Source organism: Henckelia pumila, chromosome 3 (assembly GCF_033568475.1).
Source record: "Henckelia pumila isolate YLH828 chromosome 3, ASM3356847v2, whole genome shotgun sequence".
Lineage (NCBI taxonomy): Eukaryota > Viridiplantae > Streptophyta > Magnoliopsida > Lamiales > Gesneriaceae > Henckelia > Henckelia pumila.
In genome coordinates, this window is record NC_133122.1 from 48,204,241 (window position 1) to 48,230,786 (window position 26,546).

Here is a 26,546-nt window from a genome sequence, read left to right on the forward strand (position 1 = left end):
AGTTCCTTTTTCATGTTGTTCCAAATAGTAAATCAAGTTACAAGGGAACTGGTTCCGATGACTTGTAATATCGAATACTATTTTCACTTATTTCCATCCTTCTGGAGATCTAAGTTTTCCTATTATAGAAAACTCTTTTTCTTCCGGTGGAATTTCTTGAATAGAAGATTTGTCCCATCTCCTACTTGTCATTCGGTTTCCTTGAAAATATGACATTCGAGGTTCTATTTTAAGGTCTCTGTATAGAACCGGTCTGTCTTGAATTTGAATGTATGTTTCCTGAATTAAAGGAAACTCGATTCTTTTTGGGTATATTGCATGAGCAACTTTTCCAAAGATCTCTGGAATTTCAATGAACTCATTTCTAATAAATAATTCAGAATGATGAGTATTAAAAAGAGTATATGAAATTTGATATGTAATAGAATATGGTCTATTACCTTCCTTCATTAGTATTTTTTCCTTGAAGTTTTGATGAAACGTCAAGGCTCGACTAAAGTCCCTGTCAGCTAAATTGTAGGCTATTCTTGGATAGATAACTCCTACAATTTTTTCTGCACAAAGATTTCCTGAGATAGTACCCAGGACAGCATCTTGAATATTCCACATTCTTTTATCGCATACTACGATATCTATGGGTGAATCTATTCCTTCTTTAAAAGTTGTCTTGATCATTATTTGGATTGCTCCAATATGAATCCAAGACATCGTCCTTGCTACCTCACCTTTCAACTTTTGCAATTCCTCTCTTATTTCTTCAAAAGGAATTAACTGCATCTCTATTTGATTACTTGTTAACTCCATGTGGATTGTCATTTCCCTTCTGGATACTTTGTAAATCAAATTATGTCTTCTTTGTCTAAGCCCTAGGTTGCCTAAGACTCTTTCTACTTGTCCTGCCGAAAATCCCTGGTACTTTTGTAACGTTGGATTTTCTCTCATAATCCTTTGGACCATATTATGAGATATCGTGGTTTGGCTAAAGAATCCAGACAAACTTTCATGTGTTTCATGCCGAAACACTTCTTCTTTATTCTGATTCTGATTTTGATCCATCCTCAGAATCTTCTTGACTAAACAATATCTCTTCTTCGTATATGCTTTCATCTGAGGGGATATCCTAAAATTGATATACTTGGACTAGATCTTGAAAGAAGACCGCATCATCCATATCTGGTGTTGCTTCAAAGAGTTTAACTCTTTTTTTCTCGTTTTCTGGACAATTTGTAGATATATGTCCTCTTGCTCCACATGTCCAGCAGTTGCAATCCTTGAAACTTTCACTTGCTCTTGTATGAGTTCTTCTGAAAGTTCTTCTTGATGGTGTTCTTCCCCTGCTTTGTGATGAGCTTGTTGTAGCTCAAATTCTTTATTCCTTAAAATCAAGAAATAGAAAATCGATACAAAGTGAATTTAATAAAGATTAGTGAATACAATCTCTAGATAATCCCTTGATTTTTCTCTTCAGTGGCCATTTGTTGTGAAATGTGAATTTCTTCGGTATTTGATCTTCTTGAAAGATAATTTGATATCTTGATAACGTTAATTCGATGGGTTCACACCTTGTTATCGAATTAACCTTCAAAATTTGGGAAGAACGTGATGAACTCCTTGAATCACGCCTTGAATTTTGTTGATCTTGAATTTGGTGAAGAACGAAATATTCTTGGATTTGAATGAATTTAAATGTGTTTGAAGAATAACGCAATTAATTCTTTGAATCACGCCTTGATCTTCTTGAATTTGATGAATTTGATGAAGAACGCCTTGAATTTCGCCTTGATCTTCGTTGATTTCCTTGGACTTCTTGAATATGTCTTGAGAGAAAAATCTTGAATTCTTCTACTTCTTTGCTTCAGTCTTCAATGTTGTGTATTTTTCTTCTTGATCATCTGCCTCCTATTTATAGGTGAAGGATGCAGAATGTTTCCATTTCCATTTGATGAGGTGTCGCAATTTGATTGGCTCCTCATGATTCATTTGGTGATTATTTTTCATTAATCACAATATTTGATTTTAAATACTAAAAATATTAGTATTTTTTTTCATTTGATTCAAGATTTGATTTGAAATACTAAAAATATTAGTATTTCATTCCATTTTTGTAAGATGCAATCTTGATTAAAATCTTGATTTGATCACAAAATATATTAAAATATCAATTTAATTAACTATTTATTTTTTTTGTAGGAATTTAATTTCCTATAAATAAATAGTCAATTTTTTTTATTGATATTTAATATATATACTTCTTTTGGCATTTTCCATAAATTTAAGCTAGACAAATTTAATTGTCTACAAATGCCCCCTCGAGACTTATTCACAAATGTGTTTTTTTTTTTCTAGTGAATAAGTAACGATAATTTACTTCCAAAATCACTTTATTTTATATTATATATATACACGTTTATATATATGGAAGAAAGAAAAAAAAATAGATTCTATCCTCGAGAAAATTCATGCAGCACAAACAATCTCACACCGGCCCACGTGGGTGGATTTTGCATATTTTCCTTCAATAAAATTTTCTTCTTTACCAAGCAAGAAAAAAAAAATGGAAACTTTTATTACTTCCATATGCATCTTCTTTGAAGAATTTTTTTTTTTTTCCTTTTTATACATATCCCTCCTCTATAAAAAGGAGGAGCATGTAGGGCAAAAATTATATTCTTCGTAAGTACGAAAATTGTCTCCCAATTCTTTTTTTTTCGTGTTTTTTGAGATGATGCTGCCATAACTTATGTCGTCTAATTTTCTGTGCAGGAGTGATCCTTGCAAACCGACCAATTCTTCAACGGAAGGCTAAACAACACGACATTGCCACATTGCGGATTCTCAAATTTCATTGGTTCTCGAAGACAGAGTATTTTGGCCCATACTAAAAGGTGTGCGCCTTTACTCTTCAACTATTAATATTTGTTCGATTTTGACTCCATGTGTCTGCAGGTTGATTGGCCTTTAAGGAAGCATACAAGACTTTGACTCCTTCCACTTTGAATTGTCATCCGGTACGGGTGCCTCTTCCCTTTTCTTTCTTGCTTTTTTTTTTTTTTCAGTGCTTCCTCTACTTTTTTTTTTTTTTTTTTCCGGTGCTTGCCCCACCTTGTTTCTTTTATTTTACTTATTTTCTGTATTCTTTTCTTCTCTTTTTGTTTGTTTGCTAGGCAAACACGTGCAGCACAATCTTATTTAATTCTTTGTTTTTTCTTATTATTATTATTATTATTATTATTATATATATGCATGTTAAGATACGTTTTAATATACATATTTTAAATTTTCTTTCGTTTTGCTTTTGTTTCTTTTGTTTTTGTTTTTGTTTTTTTTTTTTTTGTTTTTGTTTTTAGTTTCAAAATTATTATCTAAACATGTAAGCAAATCACTTTTACGTTATATTACAAAACTTGTTGTACCTAAATATCTATTTAACTATTATTATTATTTTGAACCATTACACATAATTTTCAGTTTTTTTTTTTATGTATATCTAATCTTGTATGTATTTAGTTTTATATGTACAAATATTATTTTATTTTTTTGTTATTTTTCTATTGTTATATATACTACACTTACGTAATTTTGTTCTTTATTTTTTTTTTAATTTGTTACGTGTTATTATATTAATATTTTATACATATATCATATTAATTTTTTTTTAAAACACTTTTCCTTATAGTATTATTATTACTATCTTTTAATTACATATATATAATCATACGTACATTTTTTATTATAATATTAATTAGTATTCTTACTGTGATGCCTACGTATTTTTTATTATTATTATTGTTATGAATTTAGTCATATATATTTGATTACCTTTATTACTAGTTTATAATTATTTATATACACGTTTTCAAAACAATATTATTATTTACAATCTTATACGTATTTAAGTTTTCATTTATTATTATTATTTTTATGTTATTGTTTACATATTAACAATATTTTTTATTAATTTTGTTTTTTGTTTTGTTTTTAGGTAGTACAATGGTCTTTTTCAAGGACATATCTTCTTCTTCCTGCACTCAACGTTTGATGATTCTTGATGACGAAGGTCAACCCGAAGAGAAAGGCACTATTTTGATTGTTGATGAGCCCGTGGCCGGTCGTTATGCAAAACCATGGCCGCGATTGACAAACTTGCTTTATGCTCCCGAGTGGTCCATCGAGACTCCTTTCACCAAGAATTCTAAAGTTTGGGCTTTGCGGTCTACTCACCATCAGCAACTGCAAGAGCATGTTCCATTGCCATCATTGGGAAGACGTATTATTGAAGGCAAGGCAAGGTGGGATGACACACTCCAATTTATTGGCGAATTTCATTACATCAAAGGCTATTGGGAGTGGACTGAAGATATTCTTAGTCGATGCGATCATAGGCTTCGAGCGGCACAAATATATGACCCGGTTTATGCTTCATTATTCACATATGATCTAGATTCCAACATTATGAAGGCATTTTGCGAGGCGTGGTGTCCACTCAACAATACATTATTGACTTCACATGGCGAATTATCTATTTCTTTGTGGGATTTGCACTCTTTATCGGGCATGTCTATCACCGGAAATTTATATGATGAAGTCGTCCCTAGTGCCAAGGAGCTCACCGGCATTGATGAAGCGGGTAGTAGATTCTTTCCTCGATCATGCAATCACTTACTTCATCTTTTCACATTCTTCGAGGAAATTCAAAAGATGATCCATGCTCTCAAGTGACTATTGATCAGTGGGTTAGATTTTGGTTCAAGAAGGCTTTTCGGTATCATTCACCTCCCCCTCGTAGAGATAAAAAGGCAGCGCCTCCTGAATCCACATATAATCCACTTGGCGATATCAAGACACACGAAGAATGGTCCCCTGCAGAGAAGGCTATATTTTCGAAGCTTGGAATCAGAGACAACTCAAAAGATGAGACATACTTGGCGGCATATGTATATTGTTGGTTATGTGTATTTGTCCTTCCTCAAAGTGGTGCCAAAATTATTCGTCCAAGTACTTTCAAGATGGCAAGCATCATGGCTAGTGGGCGGAAGGTGGGTCTTGCTATTCCAACATTGACGAGCATTTATCGAGGCCTCAACAAAACTGCTGCTTCTTCAAATCCATCTCGTGCATGTGCGAATTTTCCTACACACTTCATCTATGGTTGGCTCGCGCATTACTTTAAGACTCACACCCAAGTTTGACAAGGAGCATGTGGTCCAAAAATGGCGACTTTTTCCGGCGAAGGGAGCGCAAAACATTATGATTCAATTGAAGCTCGCAAAAGAATTCACAAATGAGATTTTGCTTCTTGGACTTGCACCATGATCACAAGGAGTAAAGAATTTTTATATCTTGATAATGGAAACACGGAGGAACTTGAGCAGAATTATTTTATCGCCATCCGTTCCGGCTATCTGTCTTTGCGCCAAGGAAGTCTCTTCTTGGTTGAACCTTATAGTCCTCACCGCTTCAGTCGTCAGTTTGGATTTTATCAAATACCACCAGGGGTTCTTGTTCGAGACGTCCGCAAAGCTTCTTTGGATGAAGGGCTTATTTTTTGGCGGTTGATTACTCTTTCCAACTCAATGTCTAGAGTGCAATTTCTATCCATGCCCCCAAATGCGAAGAGATTCTGCTCCGATGAGTATAAGAAGTGGTGGACAATAGTTCATGGAAATTATTTGGAAGAAAACTTTACCATTTTAACTATCTCGAAGCCTTGTGAAAATTTGCGAGAAGGTAAAGTTTGTGAGGATGAAAATGGGTTTCTCGGTGAAGACTCTCGTCCCAAAGATCATAGTGCTCGTGCAATCGAACTTTTAGAGATAAACAAGAGAAAAGACTTTCAAGATAGTGAGAGTAGTACTGCAGACCATCATTGGAAAAGGGCCAAAAAAACCTCTAATCCTTCCGAGCCAAGAGTTATTGACATTGATAGTGTAATCAGAGACCCGAGACTTGTGGGAAGCTTTGTGGGAGAGGTAATTTTTTTTTTTTTTTTTAAAGAAACTTCCTTTCTCTTATTTTTTTTATTTTTTGTATTTTCCATCAAACCCTTTTGTCATTCCTTTTTTTTTTTTTTAGGTGGAGAAAGAGTTATTGATTGTTGATGATACTCATGGTTCACAAGGCAGCCAAAAATCGATCATGGGACCGAACACATCACTTGAAATTCTTTCAGCCGGTGAACCTATACCAAAAGAAGGTTCTATTCTGGCAATTCCTAATGCAACTCCCAAGCCTGCTGCCCTTCTTTCATTTGATGGAGGGAAATTTTTATTTGATCACCAAAAAGAATTTCTTCAAAGACTGTGGGTCGACCTTCGTGAAAAGATAATGAATATTTCAATTGATTGTATCTCTTCTCTCAAAGGAGACGTGTTCTTGGTGCTTGATACCATGAATACTTTCCATGATTTTGATTTCTCTGGTTTGGAAAAGTTATTGGGATCATTGTTTGACAAAGCTGCTGCATTTGATGAAGCCCGGTCAAAATCTTCCGAACAGGCTGCCCAGGAGATTCTTGCACAACAACTGAGTGAATCCAAAGATCGTCTTGATGCTTCTAAGACTAGGGAGAGCAAAGAGGCAAGTCAAGTTCAATCTACTCATGAGGAGTTGGAGCGCCTTACTAAGGAACTTGATGATTTGAAGAAGAGAAAGAAGAGTTTATCTGCTTCCTTAAAGAGACAACAACGATTGTTATCCAGTGCTCAAGCGGAGGTTCATAAGATTGAGGAAGAAGTCACTGCCATCGGAAATGTTTCCCCTTTTGTTGATGGGGCCGTCGAGAATTTGAAGATGTCGACGATCCATCTTGAAGTTGCCAAAGAAGACTTGAAGAAATTTAGTCCCTTTGTTTAGAATTTGTTTATGACTTTCATTTCCTTTTATATTTTGTAATGAACATCACTTTGAGAGGTTTATAAATGTGCTTCTTTGATTCATATATATATATATATATTTTTTTTTTTTTTGCTTGCACTCCACTTGAAATATAAAATGAATTATAATTTCATGGGAAACGAAAATATCAAGTTCATGACTGTACTTAGAAAATATCTAAGTTGCCTACGTACCCAATATAGGGATCAAGTCATAACGTAGTTCAAAATTTGATTGTTTGGGGGGTGCCGTGCACAGTTTATACTCATGTAGGCCAGGAGTATCTATTTCTTAACCACCCTAGACTAGGTGGGGATTTAATATTTTAACCACATAAAATACCATAAGTGGGAGAAATACAGTTTAACCACATGAATTCACTATTGGTGGGGACATAACAGTTTAACCACATATAATACCTTTGGTGGGCACCGTTCACAGTTTATACTCGTGTGGGTTAGGAGTTCTTTTTTTTTTTTTTTTTATGCATAGTAACGCTTCAAAAATTTCCCGTTTATGGGACCAATCCTTAAGCCATCTTTGGCCACCAGTTTGTATGCGCCATTAGTATAAACCTCTTTGACAACATATGGGCCATCCCATTTTGATGTGAACTTGTTTCCGGTTCGATGAGTTGTGATGATGGGCCTTCTCACTGAGAGTACTAAATCACCGACTTCAAATGAGCGTGACCGCACTTTTTTGTTGAAAGCTCTAGAGAGACGAGCTTGGTAACACTCAAGTCTTTGTTGCGCTTCCAGTCTTTTCTCATCGAGAGCTTCTAACTCCTCGAGGCGCAAACGTGCATTTTCTTCTTCTGTCAAGCCTTCTTGTATGGCTATCCTTAGTGATGGAATTTGTTGCTCGAGTGGCACGACGGCTTCTATACCATACACCAATGCATAAGGAGTTGCTTGAGTAGGCGTTCTGTAAGTTGTTCTATATGCCCATAGAGCCTCTCCAATCCTTTCATGCCAGTCTTTCTTTGATTTTGCAATTATTTTTCAAGAGATTACACAAGGTTTTGTTGAAAGCTTCGGCCAAACCATTAGCAGCAGCATAGTACATAGAAGACTTCCTTTGCTTGAAACCGAACTTTTCGCAGAGCTTATCAATCAAAGTGTTGCAAAAAGGTTTCCCATTATCTGTGATCATGTACCGAGGAATTCCATACCGGTATATAATGTGGGTGCGAATAAAATCAGCAACATTTTCCTTCTTCACTTCTTTGAGAGGCACTGCTTCAGCCCATTTAGAAAAATAGTCTGTTGCAGCCAAGATATACAAATGCCCACTTGAAGATTTAGTCAGCGGTTCAACTATGTCTAAACCCCATGCGTTAAATGGCCAAGAGGCTACAGTAGGGTGCAACACTTCAGGCGGTTGGTGAATGAAATTTGAATGGTACTGGCAAGCTTGACACCTTTGTGCATAATCCATGCAATCTTTCACCATTGTTGGCCAGTAATAACCCATTCTTTTTATTCGAAAATGTAGCTTTGGACCTGATTGATGGGCTCCGCAAATTCCAGAATGAGCTTCTTCCATTGCTCGGGTGGTTTCTTCATCTCCTAAACACCGTAAGAAGACTCCATCAAATGAGCGCCTATATAAGGTATCCTTGTAGTAGATGAAGCGCGATGCGCGTCTTCTAATGTCTACCCTTTGACGCGGATCATTTGGCAACTTTTCATACTTCAAGTAATCGACAAATGCTTGACGCCAATCTTCTTTCTCAATTTCGAATACTTCGACAGTGTAGTTATCATCTTCTTTTTCTTCATCACTCTCATCCTCAAAAGGTGGCGGTACTACCCAATTTTTACATATTGGCACACGAGCTTCATTGTTTGACATGGAAATTGTAGAAGCAAGCTTGGCCAGTGCATCAGCTTGTTTATTGTCTTTTCTCGGCACATGCTCAATCTCCACATCACCAAGCCACCCCATAAGCTTCCTAGCATAATTATGATATGGGAGTAATTTAGGCTTTCTGACTTCATATGATCCGAGTAACTGATTAATCACCAGAGCCGAATCCCCTTATACTTGAAGATGCAATTGCTTTATATCGACCGCCATTTCTAGTCCAAGGATTAGAGCTTGATATTCAGCAACATTATTGGAGCAATTTTGAGTCAATGTGAATGAGTATGGCAACACTTCCCCGTCAGATGCCACAAATATAACTCCAGCACCGGCTCCTTCCTTATTCGAAGCTCCATCGAAATACATTTTCCATGGGGGTTTAACTTCAATTACAAGAACATCTTCATCCAAAAATTCATTAGATAGCTCCCAATCGGCAGGGATTGGGTGGTCAGCTAAAAAGTCAGCTAATGCTTGCCCTTTGACAGCCTTCTAAGGAACATATATAATTTCAAATTGCTGCAATTGGAGATACCATCTTGCAAGTCTATCAGAAAGAACCGGTCTTGACATCACATATTTTAGCGGGTTTGCTTTTGAGACAAGCCGGACAGTGTGGGCTTGAAAGTAGTGCTTTAGATTTTGAATGACAAATATGAGGGCTAGGCATAACTTCTCTATTGGTGAGTAGTTCAATTCATTTGGCGTCATCATTCTACTCAAATAGTATAGTGCAGTTTCCTTCCCATCATCATTATCTTGAGCTAATAAAGCTCCGACGGAACGCTCTTGAGCAGTGATATAGAGGGTTAATGGGCGTTCAGGCACCGGGGCTGCCAACACGGAAGGCTTCATCAAATAATCCTTAATGCTCTTGAAAGCATTCTCGCAAGATTCGTCCCACTTAAATGGAACTCCTTTTTTCATGAGGCGGCTAAATGGTTGACAATGCCCAGCCAAATTTGAGATGAACCTCCTGATATATGCCAATTTTCCTTGCAAACTTTTCAGCTCGTGGATATTTCGAGGTCCGGGCATTTTTAAGATTGCATCAATTTTGGCTTGCTCAATTTCAATCCCTCGATGCCGGACAATAAATCCAAGGAATTTTCCTGATGTGACACCGAATGCGCATTTCAAAGGATTCATCTTGAGTTGGTACTTTCTTACGCGCTCAAAAATTCTTCTTAAATCTTCCAAGTGGTTATTTCTCTGTTTGGATTTAACAACCACATCATCAACATAGCATTCGACATTTTTGTGTAACATGTCGTCAAAAATGTTCTGCATTGCCCTTTGATAAGTGGCACCAGCATTCTTTAATCCAAATGGCATTACTTTGTAGCAATATATACCCTTTGGAGTGCGAAATGCAGTTAACTCTTCATCTTCTGGCGCCATGCGAATTTGATTATATCCAGAAGATCCATCCATGAAAGACAATGCTTCGTGACCCATAGTTGCATCAATCATGAGTTCAGTGATAGGTAACGGAAAGTCATCTTTTGGGCATGCATTATTCAGATCTCGAAAGTCAACACAAACCCGAATTTGTCCATTCTTTTTCTTTACAGGAACTATGCTGGATATCCATGTAGGATACTTGACTTCACGGATGAATCCAACCTCAATGAGTTTGTTAATCTCAGTTTCGATTGGAGGGATTAACTCAGGGCGGAACCTTCGTTGAGCTTGCTTGATAGGTCGAGATCCCTTTTTAACAGCTAAGTGATGAACAACCACTTTCGGATCCAGCCCAGGCATTTCTTTGTATGACCATGCAAATATATCTCTAAACTCATGCAGTAGCTCGATATATGCTTCCTCTTCATTGATGGACAATAGGGCGCTGAGGTAGATTGGTCTCGGGTTATCATCGTCGCCTAGATTAATCTCTTTTAGTTCATCAACAGTGGCTTTTACCCCTTCTTCAAGTTCAAGGGGAGCAATTTCAGCATCTTCCTCTAATGAATTTTCTTCTTTATTTGAAGTGATGTGACAAGAAGCAATACTTTCTGTATCATCCTCATCCTTTTGAGTTTGAGTGTAAATCACTGTTTGCATCTTAGCCTTCAGGATCTTATCGCATGATATAATCAATGTGGTGCATCGCTTCATGCGGGATGGAATCAAACTTTGCAATCTTTTTGGGGTTTGCTGATTATGAGCCTCACGCAAATGCTTGGAAAAGTTCAATTTTTGTTGATTCCTTTGCCTTTTACGTTGGCCCAGCCTATCAAAGACAGACACTCGTTAATCCTTTTTATTTTGTTTGTCAACAACGGTGTTTGACGAGTACTCATCTTCAGCAATATAGTTGAGGCTGACTCTTTTGATGGCAATGCGGATGGGACTTTGTGGAATGAACCCAAGTCCTGGTCGAGTTTTTTGAACAGTACGCGCATTTTCTTCAAGAGCCGCTTGTTTGTTAGAAACTCCTGAGGGGTGTTTACCCAAGGTGAGGTTTTCACTTGGGTTGTATCCGGCTTTAACGAGTAGTTTATAAGCTTTTGGATCAAAGCCCTTCGCATTCTGTAGTTCTGAGTACTCCCCATGTTCTACCTCGGCCCCTTGAGTTGGACGGACAAATCCGATGATAGATGGTTGTTTTTCATCAAGTTTTGTTAAAGGAAGTACCATCTTTTTCAAAGTATTTTCTTCTTGGACAGGAAATTTACCTTTTGATTGGTCTTTATGAACTTCCAAGGCTTCTTTAATCTTACTTTTTTCATCATCCTGTCCTTTGGGTTCCCGATGAGGTGAACATTCTTCGATTCTTGATGTCTTCTCATTCTCAAAATAGTACTTGGCATCGGCAAAGTGTGATTCGGCCTCGGTAAATGGTTTATCATCTCCAAGTACTTTTCTTACCACCCCATCTTGACAGTATTTAAAACATTGATGCCATGTAGAAGGAACTACCCCATTTTCGTGAAGCCATGGTCGACCAAGCAACATGTTGTATGATGTCCTGGAGTCTATGACATGGAAGAATGCACTTGAGGTCATGTCATCCATTATTAGTTCTAATCTTATGGCCCCGAGAGCCCTTTGTCCTCCTTGATTGAATCCTTGGATCATCAAGCGACTATTTGCGAGTTCTTCTGTGGCAATATTCAACTCCTTCATCGTGCGCAAATGCATAATATTAACTGCAGAGACTCCATCAATTAATATCCTATTCACCTTTTGCTCGCGACTATATCCCATGACAAATAAAGGCCGATTGTGAAAGTCAGAACCAAATGGTAGATCTTCGTCAGTGAATGCTAAGGTCGCTACACAATCTTTCTTATTTTCGGACTGATTGATCTGGTTGAAGAGACTTCTTTGTAAACCTGTTACGTAGCATGATGCACCATCATTGTTATGTATTTCGATTTGATTGACATTCACATTATCCTCTTCAAGTGATATTTTTCCTTGGCGAGCCAACTGCATGATTTTATCCTTGAATATGAAGCAATCATGAATAGGATGCCCGATCAACCGGTGATATTTGCAATATTTTGGGTCATCCACTCGTGTAGCTTCTTCAGGTCGCTTCAGTTCTGGTAATTCAATCAAGTTTGCTTTGACCAAATCATCAAATATCCCCGATACATCAGAGTCGAGAAAAGGGTACTGTTTTGATTGCATTTCCTTTAAACTCAACTTTTTTTGCCCTCTTTCCTGATATATCTCTTTCTTTCCATTGCTTTTATCATTTATATTTCCCTTGACTTTGACAGGTGTGGCATTAACTGTCATCGATTCTTTGGTCGGGGTCTTTGTGAAAGGCTTGCCTCCTTTCTTGAAGCCTTTCTTTTCTTTTGCTTTATGAGATTCATGAGCTGGAGGTCCCTCTGCTCCACTTGCAGCCATACTTAATTCCATGTCATGAGCTCGAGTAGCTAGATCCTCGAATGTCTTTGGCTGGATTCCTTGAAGGATGTATCGAAGCCCCCAATGCATACCTTGGATGCACATCTCAATGGCGGAAGATTCCGACAATCGATCTTTGCAGTTAAGACTCAAATTTCTCCAACGATTGATATAGTCAATGACAGGCTCTTCTTTCCACTGTCGTGAGTTTGTCAACTTGATCATGCTAACTATCCGTCGAGTACTATAGAAGCGATTGAGAAATTCTTGTTCTAGCTGATTCCAACTATTAATCGAGCATGGCTCCAGATCAGTATACCAATCAAACGCATTTCCTTTTAGTGAGCGAACAAATTTTTTGACCAGATAATCTCCGTATGTTCCAGCATTGTTACATGTCTCGATGAAATGAGCCACGTGTTGTTTTGGATTTCCCTTGCCATCGAACTATTGAAACTTTGGAGGCTGGTAACCAGGGGGCATCCTCAAGTCATCGATCTTTTGCGAGTAAGGCTTGGCATATATGAGAGATGACTTGGAGCTTCCGTCAAGTTTTTCTTTGATAGTACCCATGATGAAGTCTTTTAATTGGTCTACAGGAACTGACCCATCAGGTGAAAAATTTAAATCTTTAGTATGTTCCTTTCCTTTTTTCTTCAACGATGATTCAGTTTCACCGTTAGTTTCACCTTGTTTGTCCATGTGACTTGCATCAGTATGGTCTATATTTTCCATCAACTTCATGATTTGGGAGTCTTGATCTTGAACATGTCTCGAGAGTCCCTCAATTGCCTTCGTCAGATTTGCTATTTGATCTTCTAAAGTTGAGGCATTTGTCACCATTACTGGTGCTATGTGCGAGTTTTGATTGGTTTCTAAGAAACGAGCTTGCTCAGAAGATTTCTTCGACATACTTCTTGTTACGACTCCAAGACTTTCAGTTGAGATCTTGTTATTGGTGGACATGATGAATTAGAACTTTTGGCGAAGAGAAAAGATGAAGGGTAGAGATGGTCCCACTGGGCGTGCCAAAATTTGTAGCTCAAATTCTTTATTCCTTAAAATCAAGAATAGATAATCCCTTGATTTTTCTCTTCAGTGGCCATTTGTTGTGAAATGTGAATTTCTTGGGTATTTGATCTTCTTGGAAGATGATTTGATATCTTGATAACGTTAATTCGATGGGTTCACACCTTGTTATCGAATTAACCTTCAAAATTTGGGAAGAACGCGATGAACTCCTTGAATCACGCCTTGAATTTTGTTGATCTTGAATTTGGTGAAGAACGAAATATTCTTGGATTTGAATGAATTTAAATGTATTTGAAGAATAACGCAATTAATTCTTTGAATCACGCCTTGATCTTCTTGAATTTGATGAATTTGATGAAGAACGCCTTGAATTTCACCTTGATCTTCGTTGATTTCCTTGGACTTCTTGAATATGTCTTGAGAGAAAAATCTTGAATTCTTCTACTCCTTTACTTCAGTCTTCAATGTTGTGTGTTTTTCTTCTTGATCATCTGTCTCCTATTTATAGGTGAAGGATGCAGAATGTTTCCATTTCCATTTGATGAGGTGTCGCAATTTGATTGGCTCCTCATGATTCATTTGGTGATTATTTTTCATTAATCACAATATTTGATTTTAAATACTAAAAATATTAGTATTTTCTTTCATTTGATTCAAGATTTGATTTGAAATACTAAAAATATTAGTATTTCATTCCATTTTTGTAAGATGCAATCTTGATTTAAAATCTTGATTTGATCACAAAATATATTAAAATATCAATTTAATTAACTATTTATTTTTTTTTGTAGGAATTTAATTTCCTATAAATAAATAGTCAATTATTTTTTTTATTGATATTTAATATATATACTTCTTTTGGCATTTTTCATAAATTTAAGCTAGACAAATTTAATTGTCTACACTTGTTACTGGGGATGTTCTTGTAGCTCCACTTCTTCTTCCTGACCTATAAGATCTGGCCTTTTGTTTGGACCAAAATGTTCTTGGTTTTCAAGAACTTCTTATTCTTTTATTGTAGGGATTACTTCTGAATTTCTTCCTTTTAAATCCCTGTGATCTGTTTCCAATGATCGTTGGAAGATCATTATCTTTACAACATAAAGGTGTACGTTTATTTATACCCCTTATTTTCTTGTAGTTCTTCTGTAATGCTGCCATATGGCACCATTCTGCCAATTTTCCTTTCAAAAAGGACGCGCGTCTTGCCAAAGTGTCAAGATGACCTGGAACGTATTCTTTAATCAGTATTTCTCTCCAGGGACTTGGCAGTTTTGCGAAAAATAGCTGAATAGCTACATTTTCCTCGACTCCTGAATTCCATCTGTATTTAGTGAATAACATAATGCATTCATCAACTAAACAGATATCATGTAACTCGAGGCTATACAGAGCTTGAGTATATCTTCTCTTTTTCTCTGTATCTTGATTGTTGAAATAGTCTACCCCTATGAATTGTGCTTTAAATAGGATGGTCATTCTTTCTCCAATTTCGCTGAGGGATTCTCCTGCTAAGATTGATTCCTTCGTATCTGGCATAGTCATCTCCCAAGAAATCTTGACAGATCCCATTAGACTCATTTCTAGAAGTTTAATGAATTCTTCTTTATTGAGATCTAATGTCTCTGCTGCAATTCTCATAGCTGACGTCCAATCATCTATAAGATCTTTTCTATTTTTGAAGTCCAAAACATCAAGGTTTAACATAACCCCGTAAGGATGTATTGGATCTAAAATAGTTTTTCCGTAAGGAGTTTGATGGAGTGGGATTTTACTCCTTCTTGATCTGGTTCCTGCTGGATGTGAATTTTCTCCAACCTGAAACTCACTATGTGGTTCTTCTGTTTTAACCACATATCTTGGGGGATTCCCTATGGGTTGTTCACCCTTAGGGGAGTTCATTTTTAAATCTACTACTTTGAGATTCGCAAAAGAATCCGCGAGATCTTGTAGATCCTCGAGATTTAATCTCTCTAAAGTAGTCATCAGATAGTGTTTTTCTCTGATATTGCTTTTATAAGATTAATCATCCTTTCATCATCAGTTAAAGGTTTTTGAACCATTTTGGTTTTACCTTTCTGATGTAACAACGGTTCGGTACCAAACGAGAGTGGTAACCTTCCTCCTGTATTTCATTTTCTAGAACCTGAAGTTTGTTCTAGATTTGTGATTTTAGTTTGAAGATCCTTTAGGGTTACAAGAATTTCTTCTTGTTTCTTAAGGATTTCTTCAATCTGCCGAGGTATTTCATACAGCTGATTGCTGTAATATTGTACCGTCTTTTGAATTTCTCTAAGATCTCCGGAGAGTTTAGAGGAATCTGGGGTAATTTCTAAAAATTGAGAGTTAGAAATCATCTTTCTGTCGTAAGTAATCTATTGTGAACAGATTAACTTGTTTATAGGATTTCATATAAATAAAATCCTCTTGATTCAAACCTTCGTTTGAAGTCATCTTTTGTAAAAAATCTTCTCCTCAACAAAGAAAAGTATGAGTTAACGAATAATATTAAGTCTGAATATTTAACCTAAAGCTCTGATACCATTTTTGCGGATGATTCAAATACCATAATTGAGCACAAACATTGCATAAATGAAGTACATAAATGCATAAATTGGGTACAAGAATTAAACATTGGATTTGACCAAGTTTGGTGGTCCTAGGGAGTTTTAAGAAAGAATTTTTATTGTAGGGATTTAAAAAAAAGTTAGGTTTGGGCTTAGGGATTTATTCTCAATTGACTCATGAAAAAACACTTTCAATACTACGTGAAAAAAAAAAAGAAAGATGAAAGAACAAAAAACAGGCAAAAATATTTTTGGCAACAAGTCAACAACACCGTGTGGGAGGCTGGAAGCACATAACCAAGCGTTGTTATTGACACAAGGATCATCTCGGAATTAGGATCTTATAATTTGTTTGACTAGTTTATAAGTTGTGAGGTTTTAATTTAAAAATAAGTTGATTATTTGAATGAATGCATTTTAAATAACTTATGGCGCGTTTATTTTGAAATATGAAATTAAGTAACGATAGATTAAAACGTGACAGGATATAAATTAGTGGTTATGAAAAGTAATAATATGTTTAGTTTGATTGATTAAATTTGGGATTGAATTTTTTTTTCCTTTTTCATAATGTACGGATTTATAATCTTTTCTAAAATTTAGGATTAAGAATCATTTTTAAATCTCATTATTAACGAGCTTAAAGATTTATAATGATTTTTAATTTTGCAATTAAACATAAGATTAGTCAGTATTAATAATGTTATTTCTCATTTATCAAGATAAGTAAATGCAGCCTAAAGATGTTGATGTATTTTGTATTACAAGATCTTTTTATTGTCAAAATTACCAAAAAAATATATAATATTCTGAAAGTAATGTAAATAGTGATATTAATATATATATATATATATATATATATTATATATATATTATATATTTAAAATCATAAATGTTAAACATATATTAAAAAATAAAAATTATTTTTAATTTTAATTTAGAAAAAAATTATAAATTGTGTACAAAAACTAGGCAGATGATATGGTGAGAAATTAATTAAACAAATGAGAATTATAAAAAAGTAAAATATCCAAATAAATTTTTTTATAAAAACATATGTATAATTTTATTTTTTTAAAAAATAACTTATAAGTCTTTTGAGGGAAAAAAAAAGTTATCAAACAAATAGGAAAAGTAGTGCATGCTCAAAATTTCGAGTTGCGTGTGGTAAATTATTTTAAAACAAAAGAATTAAAAGCACCAGGGTTAAAATGTAGTTAATGAAAGAAAATATAGTCAAAATTGTCCAGTAAGTTTGCTCATTTTGTGTTTTGATCCTATAAGTTAAGTTATAATTGGTTTTTAGTTTTTTCTTCATAGAGTGTTGACGTAGAATCAGAAAATGGTGACGTGACAGCTAAAGTTGCTTAAGTGACATCGAGAAATGATGATGTGTCTGTTGTGCCATCAACAATTAAATGTTATGTTTTTAAAACCGAACTGTACCGACCGGTTCAACCGGTTCGACCCGAACCGGTCACTAATTTGATACGAAACAGTCCCAAAAACCGTTTTAACGATTAAACCGACAGAACTGGTCAAAAATCGAAAAATTAGTTTTTCGTTTTTTTGTTGAAAAATTAGTTTTTTTTTTAAATTTTAAAATCTTAATTTAATATTTTATTATGTATGCATAAAATTTTTTTCCTCGTTAAAAATATTATTTATTAATATTAGAGTTTATAATTTTTTGAATATATTTATATAGTTATTTAGTTTTTAAACTAAGATAAATATATATATTTTTATATTTATATAAATTTTTTAGGTTTTTATAATTTAAAATATATTATTAATTATATCATATTATATAAATCTTACCGTTTAGTTAAAACAGTTCAATCGGTTGAATCATTTTTTTTTAAGTTAAATCGATTTGATCATTGATTCGATTGTTTAAATGAAAAAGAACGAAAAACCACAAACCAAAATATAATTAAAATTAACGGATCAAAACTCAAAATTGAATATTTATAATAGCAAATCACCAAACAAACAAATTTGGAGGATTATCTTTTGATGAAAAGGATGCAGTCCTCTGCTCCTCTCCGGCTAGAAGCGTTGTAAGAAGCAAGCGTAAGCTTAGCTTATAGCTTAACAAGAGACGTAAAAATGGCGAAATGCTCGCACTTATTCGCCGGCGCACATTTACGCCTCTTGCATCTCCACCGCCCGAAGCCCGTGTATTCTTTATGCCCTCGCTCCATTCTCCTAAGCCCATTGAAGCTACCCTTCGCGCGGCTCTTCTCACTCACTGCCACTCCGTACCCACTGCAATACGATATGATTATCTCCCGCCCAGCTAATCCTCCGCCGAATCCCACTCGCCGCTGTCAACCCAATTCACCGAAATCCATACCGAAAGATTCGGAACCTGACCAAGAAATGGGTTTCGACGAATGGGTTGATAAAAAGCTGTCTCACGATAATGGCGATGGTAAAGGAGAGGTTCCAATTGACAAAGCTAAAAGGAAGTATTATAACAAGAGGAGGAAAAGGATGTACGGAGAATCGGATTCTGATGAGGAGAATGGACACCGGGGTAATCAGAGTGATTATATTGAATTGAAGCAAGAGGTGGTGGAGCTACGGACATTGCATAGAAGGGAAGAAGAGTTGTATTTTTATGACGCGTTTGCTTATCCATGGGAGAAAAACAAGCACTACAAGATGGTATATCAATTGGAGAAGAAGTATTTTCCCGATCAGTGTTTCGATAAGGCGTTTCTCCAGCCGGGAGAATCGAATCCAAAGAAGGAGAAGAAGAAGGAGTCGAAATCACAAGTGGAAGCGGCCAACGAGGATGATAGAGGGTTGGTGTTTTTTGAGGACAACGACAAGGAAGCAAAGGATGTGAAGGTTGAGGATGTTACAGAGAAGAAAGTGGAGGACTTCTTCAAGTGTTTGAAGAAACTCCCCAATGAAAATGATAGAGATATAGCTATTCCAGAGCCATTTCTTTCAACAAGAAGTGTTGGTCTTCCGCCTAAATGGGATGGCCCAAATGGGACTGTGGTTTTGGTGAACAAGCCTAAAGGTGATATTTTGTGTCTCAGATATCCTTTAAATGTTGAAGTTCTTATGAAGTTGGGAAATTGTTATCTGGTTTAGCTACATGTTAAAAGCTGATTTTCATGGAAAATCGTAAAGAAGAAAACTTTCAATCTAAATTATCAGTGTAAACAGGGTGGACTTCATTTACTGTTTGTGGAAAGCTTCGACGCCTCGTCCAAGTGAAAAAGGTGATTTTTTAGTCTTTATCAAGTAGTTCATATGTTATTTATTCACCATGCTCTTAACTCGTGAAACATCACAAATAAGTTTACCTGTGGTAGGTGGGGCATGCTGGAACTCTAGATCCTATGGCTACGGGTTTATTGATTGTATGCGTTGGTAAAGCTACCAAGTGTGTAGAAAGGTGAACAACTGCATGAGTATCAAGATGATTTCTTCTCTAGTTTTTTAAATAAACATTTCATATAATCTTGAGTGCAAACTGTGTTGATAGGAGAAGACTCTTTTTTAGTGACTATGTACAGGTGATTCCTCTTAAATAAACATTTCATATAATCTTGAGTGCAAACTGTGTTGATAGGAGAAGACTCTTTTTTAGTGACTATGTACAGGTGATTTCTCTTAAATATCGACATTTAACTTTTACAGATACCAAGGCATGATAAAGGGATATAGTGGAATCTTCCGTTTAGGAGAAGCTACTTCAACTTGGGATGCTGATTCGCCGGTGTGTTAATTATCTGCTGTTTTATGTTTCACAAGTTCTTATCTTTTTTTTTTCTGTGTCTATTTTCCAATTAGTGCAAGTGAACAAAAATATCAGGACTTCGCATTTTATTCTTTACTCAGCGAAGATTATTAAATATTATTCCTTTCTTTTTCTTTGAAGTTTGTTTTTTGTCTTGAAATGTGTAAATATATGAGCAATCAGGTCATCCAACGCGAGCCTTGGGAACACATCAAGGATGATGACATAAAGAAAAGTGCCGCATCCTTTTGTGGAGAGATTTGGCAAGTCCCTCCGATGTTCTCCGCAATTAAAGTAAGATGTATTCCACAACATCTTTTAGGTGATGTGCATTACAATCTATAATATATGACGATTTTATATAAGTTATGTTGATTATATAATAGCTTTGTTGGTTGCATTTTTGTGTGCTATAGCTTGACAACAAGTGATTCTAAAAGTTTTAACATGAGGAATATGCATGTTCTTGGACCACCTATATTAAAAGAACTCAAGGATTATGCTCGAAACCTGAAAACAATGTGTCAATAACATTATGAAATTGTTTTGGAAGCGAGGAATTCTTTACATACCTCCTTTGCATGTATGCAGAAAAAAAAAATCCTTTTAATAACATTCTGTATTTTCGTTTCTTTTGTTACAACATTCTGTATTTTCTCATAGAATTGAAACATAATTATTATGTAAGAATGAACTATGCTTGCTCTGAAGCAAACACACATCCTTTAAGATTACTATCATTTTTTTTGGTATCAATAGCCTAAAATCCAAGAATACCATAATTTTGGAAGCTTTAATCTGATATGGTCCCTACGTGGTAGGTTGGCGGAGAAAGGATGTATGAGAAAGCAAGAAAAGGAGAAAGTATCGAACTTTCACCAAGAAGGATTTCAATTTTCCAGTTTGATGTTGAAAGGAGCTTGGAAGATAGGTTACACGATCGATTCCATTCTGTTTTCCCCATATTAAATTATCATTCCGTGCATTATTTTCATGCCTGTCATGTTTTAACATCATCTTACACCCAAAAACTGCTTATTCTCTTTGCTTACAAGCATATGTTATAAGTTCAGGAAAAATGTGGTTTTCCGGGTAACTTGCTCAAAAGGAACATATATTCGATCTCTTTGTGCTGATTTTGGGAAGGCTCTGGGAAGGTAGTATGCACAAAATAGCATTCTTTGACCTTATTAGCTTTCAATATATGAGTAGATCCTCATCTGTAGAAGTTTAGAATCAAATTGGAGCTCAAATTTCTGTTACTTTTTCCTTCTTGCAGCTGTGCACACTTGACTGCCTTGCGCAGAGACTCCATTGGTAAGGTTCTTTACTTGATATCATTCTCTATTTTGCTCTGTTTTTGGCTAATTGATTCTTTGTATCTGTCAGGAGAATATTCGGCGGACAGTGCATGGGAATTTCAAGAGTTGGAAGAAGCCATTACAAAAGGGTATTTATAGTTTCTTGAAATCTTTGGCTAGATAGAATATATTGTGGAAACAAGAGTGTACTATTTTTATCGCCCTTGTCTATAAATATGCTTTTTTTTTTAATTTACTCCATTTTTTTTTTTAATTTACTCCATTTTTTTTTTTCGAGAAAAACTAAATATATTAAACCAATCTACGAGCGCATGGATTGGATGCTCCACTTGTTCACTCAATCTTGTGCTTGTATTGCTAAATCTGTCGTTTTGAAATTTTGATATCCTCTCATTCTTGACGTGAAGGACATAGCATCTCTATTATTATTTTTTAAAAGAAAAAATTGGCATGATTTGGTCGTATTTTCACAAAATATTTTTATCCTCCGAAGACAAAAATTAACATACCCAAGAATAATTTTTAAGTCACATGTTTTGTATTTCCAAAATTATTATCTTTTATCATGTTATGTTTTTTCAAAAGAATTTTAAAAGGTATCATACATCATTACTTAAAATATTTCAATATGTGACGTGACGTAATCAATTGAACCAATTTCTACGACATTTTAATGTTTCCATGGCGAAAAAAAGAAGAAATTATTCACAAATAGACTATTATGGCTTGAATTTGGGATCTAAATACTGTAGTTGTCGGGAAAAGAATGATAAGATTTTAAGAAAAATAGGTGTAAAAAAACGAGTTGAGAATCAAAAGCCTTCCTTCTGCCGAGTAGTGGAGTTGGGTGGATCAATTCCCATCTCTTCGTAATACCTTTTTTCTGCATCCGACATTCTATCTTGAAATATTGTCCATTCATTTCTACATCTCTCTCGAACCCCTTCCCATGCTGCCTTCCCATTCTCTGCCTTTCCCTGTACAATGAAAATAACTGGGACTAACAAAACAAACAAACAAGCGAACAAACAACAAATAGCGAGTCTCATCTCTGCAGATGATATGTCTTGTGTACCTGATTTCCTAGTGAAGGGACGCTTTGGTGCTCTATCCATTGGGCATCAACGACTCCTATTTTTTTATGAGCCGGCTGTACTCAGGAAGGATCAAAGATGCATGTTTGTTATTTTATGAGAAAAGATGGCAGTGAATTTCAGTATATGTTACTAAACACATACCTCAACACATTTTCTGAGAGCAAAATCAAGCCCCCATCCATGGACCAAGTCATTCTGTACCAATGCCACCATACATATTTTATATTTCACACTCAAATAAAGCTACTCAATATTTTTAACCTTTTGGTCGTTCTTTGCTTCTTTCCTCTTTCTTGTTTCCCTCCAACGGGGAGAACTTGTCTCGTACTGGAAATAAAGAAAACTGCAGAAACATTTCATACCTGGATCATGTGCCAAACGCAGCGCCATGCTTTACGAGAAAAAACTGGTGCCATGATCTCAACAAATCTGGAATAAAACCCACCCTTATGATTTGAACTTTTTACAGCACTAATCACAATGATAAGCTCATGTACATACGCTGCGCAGGGTGGTAAATGAGGATCTTCACACCAGCCTGGTCTTTCCTCTGTATCTCTGTGGATACAAGTGATTAGACTCCTAGTAGTTTCTGACTACAACTACCCAGAACAGAAAGCAATCGATACATGTTAAGAGATGAGTCTACGCATCCATACTTGTGAACTTCGGTTTCTTCTCTCTTCCTTGTCATCTGCCATGTCATTCCGCTACCAGGGGACAGACCAGGTTGTGAAATATCAAGACCATGCTTCTTCACGAGTCTTATGTATCTGTCAGTTGCACAGGCCATTGATTTTGGCAAATAGTTTTGCTTTAAAATATGATGATACAGAAGGATATCAACTATCCACTCACTCTTCCGGATCAAAGTTCTCCAACCCCAAGTCTTCATCCCAGATAAAAATATAATCATATGGAGCCACAATGTCAGGGTGTAAAAAGCGCTTGGCATACCACCTTGCAAGATGTAGAGTAAACCATATAATGTCTGTCGTAGACTATGTACACATACATATCGCGGAAACTTCCTTTATATTTACCATTTAGCCTGCCTCTGGACACTCACATGGATAGCTCGTTTTGACCACTCAAATTCACTCCATTCGCTTGTCCGGCCATCATAATGAAACAGCAAAATCGTAAAGTCTTCTGTCAACTGTACAACTTTGTCGATCAAAGAAACCACGCAGATACAAAGAAAATGATACTTTTCTTTCTTTTTTTTTTTGAGAAAAAAAGAAAATGATACTTGAAATTGAGAAAAACACGAAATCTTCAGTTACCTTGTTCACTGCAGCATCAATGTTTTTCTTCTGATCGAGGCCAACAGTAAAGGTCATAAGATACTTCGGTTTTATGATTAAGTCCTGGGATGAGAGATATTTGGATTCAGAACCTTGGAAAACTATAAGAATGGTAAGTTTACAAGAGTAAAAACCTCACAATTGTCCCGTGCCATTTATGCCGAGAGATATTTATTTTATAAGAAACATAGAAGAGTTCGCATCATCCCTTCTTTCTTTATTGTTCAAGCAAATAACACGAATATGCGAGAAATTATGGCAAAGCTCACACACCTCACTAGGATTACCATACAATCTGTGCATATAATAGTCAGACTCAAGGACGACGATTCCCGGTGGTAGTCTTTCAGCACCTCGAGGATTGGTTGGGACCCAAATCTGCGTGAAGTATCTATAAAATAAGTTATTGGAGGAAACTGGCAAATGAACTTCATCCTCTGTTTGCACCTCACAGCTTTTATTATTATGGTTCACTCTAATACTCCAACTTAACAATTCTAAGAGAAGATTACAGTAGAGACTGGAGAAGGGCGGGCGAAATTCTCAAAAACAAATGCTTGCCTTGGCATAGTTCGATTTGTGTGAAATGCCTCCATGGCCTTTGAGAAAAGACCAAACATTTAACAACGCCTGTGTCGAGAGACCAGCGTACTTTTCCTCAATGTCAGTAATGTCTATTCCCGAAGGTAGATGCACCTAAAAATAAATGCAAAGTCACGCAACGGAATAGTCTTGGTAAATGGTAAGGATTCCTTCCCAGGACCTTAAGAATTCAATCACAACAAGAATCAAGTCACCTGCCTTTGTCCATGAAAACATTGGAAAAGATGCCCCCAGGAAAAACCCAAATATAATCCCCACAAAAGTCATCACAATCAACCTCATTGTTTCATTTGTTCTTCTTATACTGAAGCTGCTGTAGCCAAGACAAGAAACCTTATTCCTCAATTACCCAAATATCATATAAAAGGAGTAGACCAAAAGGAATCACTGCATTTTTTAAATGCAATGCTGGCATTTTTCTTTTTCGTGGATAAATTATCTGCCAAATCGAAACTTAAATTTTTTTTTATACCCTGCTTGCTGTATAACTTCTTTACCTGGAAATATTGGTCCTTCGCCTAGGAGTACTCGCATTAATCATCATCTTTGATGCAAGACGGGGAAAGAAATTTCTACTCAGTGTATGAATCACGGCTCCTTTTCTTCGAGAATCAAGCGCTCATTTTCAGTAATTTCATCCAACCTGAAACCTAAAAATAATTCAAAATTAAAGCAAAAAAAATAAAATAAAATCAATCCCAGCTCCTGATATATTCAACCGCAAAATCAGGAAAATCTGATCCTCGTTGCTAAATCAAAAACGGTTCCTTGGACAGCTCAACAAAACCCAAGATTTAATGAACCAAAATAGGAATTTTGAAAACGTTGGAGATATCAAGTGATTAACCTTTTTGGATGAGAAATCTCAAAATTTAAATCCTCTTTCCAATGAATTTCGGGTCTGCATAGGACAAAATGGTGAGTAGCCGTAGGAGTTGGTGAACAAAAAAGTCTGATGTTCCTTCTGTTTCGAGCAAAAACCTCAGCGGGTCCCACCGTTGAAATTCAGCCACTCTAGATTTGGTTCTCCATAAATTAATGGACACTTATTATTATATTATATCATTTTATTTTATTTTATTGTTACATTATAAATAATTGAGAAGTACGTTAACAAGATAATTATCATGCATTACGTGGAGTGGTCAAATTTGGGAGTAGTTATTTGCAAAACGGTCGGGTAGAATCGAATATGTCGTCTAGTAGACCAAGTAAATCGACTACCAGACATCGGAATATCGAACAACTGACAGTCCTCAATCATATGCTGAAATTCTTCACCCAAGTTTGTTCAGTGGTCGTAAGCCAATTAGTTAGTGGGGAAAAAGAGGGCCGGGATTCCTAAGAATTAGGCGAAGTGTTTGTTCCTGAACGACAGAAGTTACTACTTCGTATGCTATCTTTTCGCTTAGTTTATATGTCCATCTTTTCCCTTAAACCAGAGTTTTTCACTCTTTTAAGTGGAAATACATACATTACCGCCTGTAACAGGATTGCTAGTTGGCCCCCTAAAGAACCGCTCACTAGCTAGCCGGACTAGTAGGGGCCCTATCTGGAGACATACTGAAAACCATACGAATACCGTCATCTGATGAACAAACTCTTTTTTCGATGGATGAATAAAATGTCGACACCGATGAAAACATAGACAGCGGAAGAAGTCACTCTCAATCCGATAAGTTGGAAGGGAGTCCTGCTTTTTTTCGGTAGACCCTTACTCTATTCCATCATAGGATGATGGAATAGACGGGTTGTTAGCTCAGTAAGGAAGGACTGACTCATATCTAACTCAGTGGAAGGCAGGAAGGAGAGTTAGACTTGAATGCAAGAATGAATCTCAAAAAGGTCTGCTCCCGCAGTCAGGATTGCTACTTTGTATCAACGTGATTACGTTTATTTAGTGAGATTAATTATATACACATAAATAATATTGAGATTATTAAATTAATTTTATAGGATATTGAATAATAATGGATAAGAAAATAATTTATTTGGATTCGGTTAGGATACAAAATTTATTGACTTAAAAAAGCACTTAAAAGTAAGTCCAACTTTTTAAATTATTTTTGTTATTTAAAAAAATCATAAGTGGTTATAGCGTTTGGATCAATGTTCAAAAAATAATTTTTTTTTAAATAAAAACAAAAGCAAAAGCCAAAAATCCAAAATTTTTGACTTTAAAATAAAAACACTTACTCGAACTTAACTAAATATTTTTTTTAAACAACTGTTGTAACTAGGGGTGCAAT

At 35.7% G+C, this 26,546-nt stretch overlaps 2 protein-coding genes across 5 annotated transcripts; one reads left to right on the forward strand and one right to left on the reverse strand.

The window, feature by feature from the left end:
* Window positions 1–18,224: 18,224 nt before the first annotated feature.
* Window positions 18,225–21,535, forward strand: LOC140891497 (uncharacterized). The gene is made up of 9 exons (XM_073300015.1): window positions 18,225–19,242; window positions 19,392–19,447; window positions 19,541–19,623; window positions 19,869–19,947; window positions 20,152–20,262; window positions 20,790–20,899; window positions 21,042–21,125; window positions 21,248–21,285; window positions 21,358–21,535. The coding sequence occupies exons 1-9, from the start codon at window positions 18,318–18,320 to the stop codon at window positions 21,426–21,428; spliced, it is 1,557 nt and encodes a 518-aa protein (XP_073156116.1). The 5' UTR covers window positions 18,225–18,317; the 3' UTR covers window positions 21,429–21,535.
* A 403-nt stretch (window positions 21,536–21,938) lies between these two features.
* LOC140890543 (uncharacterized) lies at window positions 21,939–25,305 on the reverse strand. Of its 4 annotated transcripts, none has more exons than XM_073298411.1 (14): window positions 25,145–25,305; window positions 24,795–24,940; window positions 24,496–24,610; window positions 24,256–24,390; window positions 23,968–24,072; window positions 23,674–23,757; window positions 23,431–23,546; window positions 23,246–23,347; window positions 23,047–23,160; window positions 22,889–22,945; window positions 22,750–22,816; window positions 22,529–22,582; window positions 22,366–22,440; window positions 21,939–22,267 (listed from the first exon to the last, which is right to left on the reverse strand). In XM_073298411.1, exons 2-14 carry the CDS (start codon window positions 24,839–24,841, stop codon window positions 22,103–22,105), a joined length of 1,236 nt encoding a protein of 411 aa, XP_073154512.1. In that variant the 5' UTR covers window positions 24,842–24,940; window positions 25,145–25,305; the 3' UTR covers window positions 21,939–22,102. The 4 variants fall into 4 exon arrangements, with proteins under 4 accessions (XP_073154512.1, XP_073154511.1, XP_073154513.1 ...); XM_073298410.1 differs by having other exon boundaries at window positions 24,795–24,947; XM_073298412.1 differs by lacking the exon at window positions 25,145–25,305 and having other exon boundaries at window positions 24,496–24,607; window positions 24,795–25,118.
* Window positions 25,306–26,546: the final 1,241 nt, after the last annotated feature.

What these genes read in the sequence shown, in the direction of transcription:
- LOC140891497 (XM_073300015.1), top strand. Translation starts at nt 18,318, where the DNA reads ATGGCGAAATGCTCGCACTTATTCGCCGGCGCACATTTACGCCTCTTG. An exon ending in GCCTCGTCCAAGTGAAAAAG is followed by an intron (nt 19,448 to 19,540) that starts GTGATTTTTTAG and finishes TACCTGTGGTAG; the next exon opens with GTGGGGCATGCTGGAACTCT. An exon ending in GAAAGGAGCTTGGAAGATAG is followed by an intron (nt 20,900 to 21,041) that starts GTTACACGATCG and finishes TTATAAGTTCAG; the next exon opens with GAAAAATGTGGTTTTCCGGG.
- LOC140890543 (XM_073298411.1), bottom strand. Translation starts at nt 24,841, where the DNA reads ATGATGATTAATGCGAGTACTCCTAGGCGAAGGACCAATATTTCCAG. An exon ending in GAGAACTTTGATCCGGAAGA is followed by an intron (nt 23,161 to 23,245) that starts GTGAGTGGATAG and finishes TGCAACTGACAG; the next exon opens with ATACATAAGACTCGTGAAGA. An exon ending in TCCCTTCACTAGGAAATCAG is followed by an intron (nt 22,268 to 22,365) that starts GTACACAAGACA and finishes TTCATTGTACAG; the next exon opens with GGAAAGGCAGAGAATGGGAA.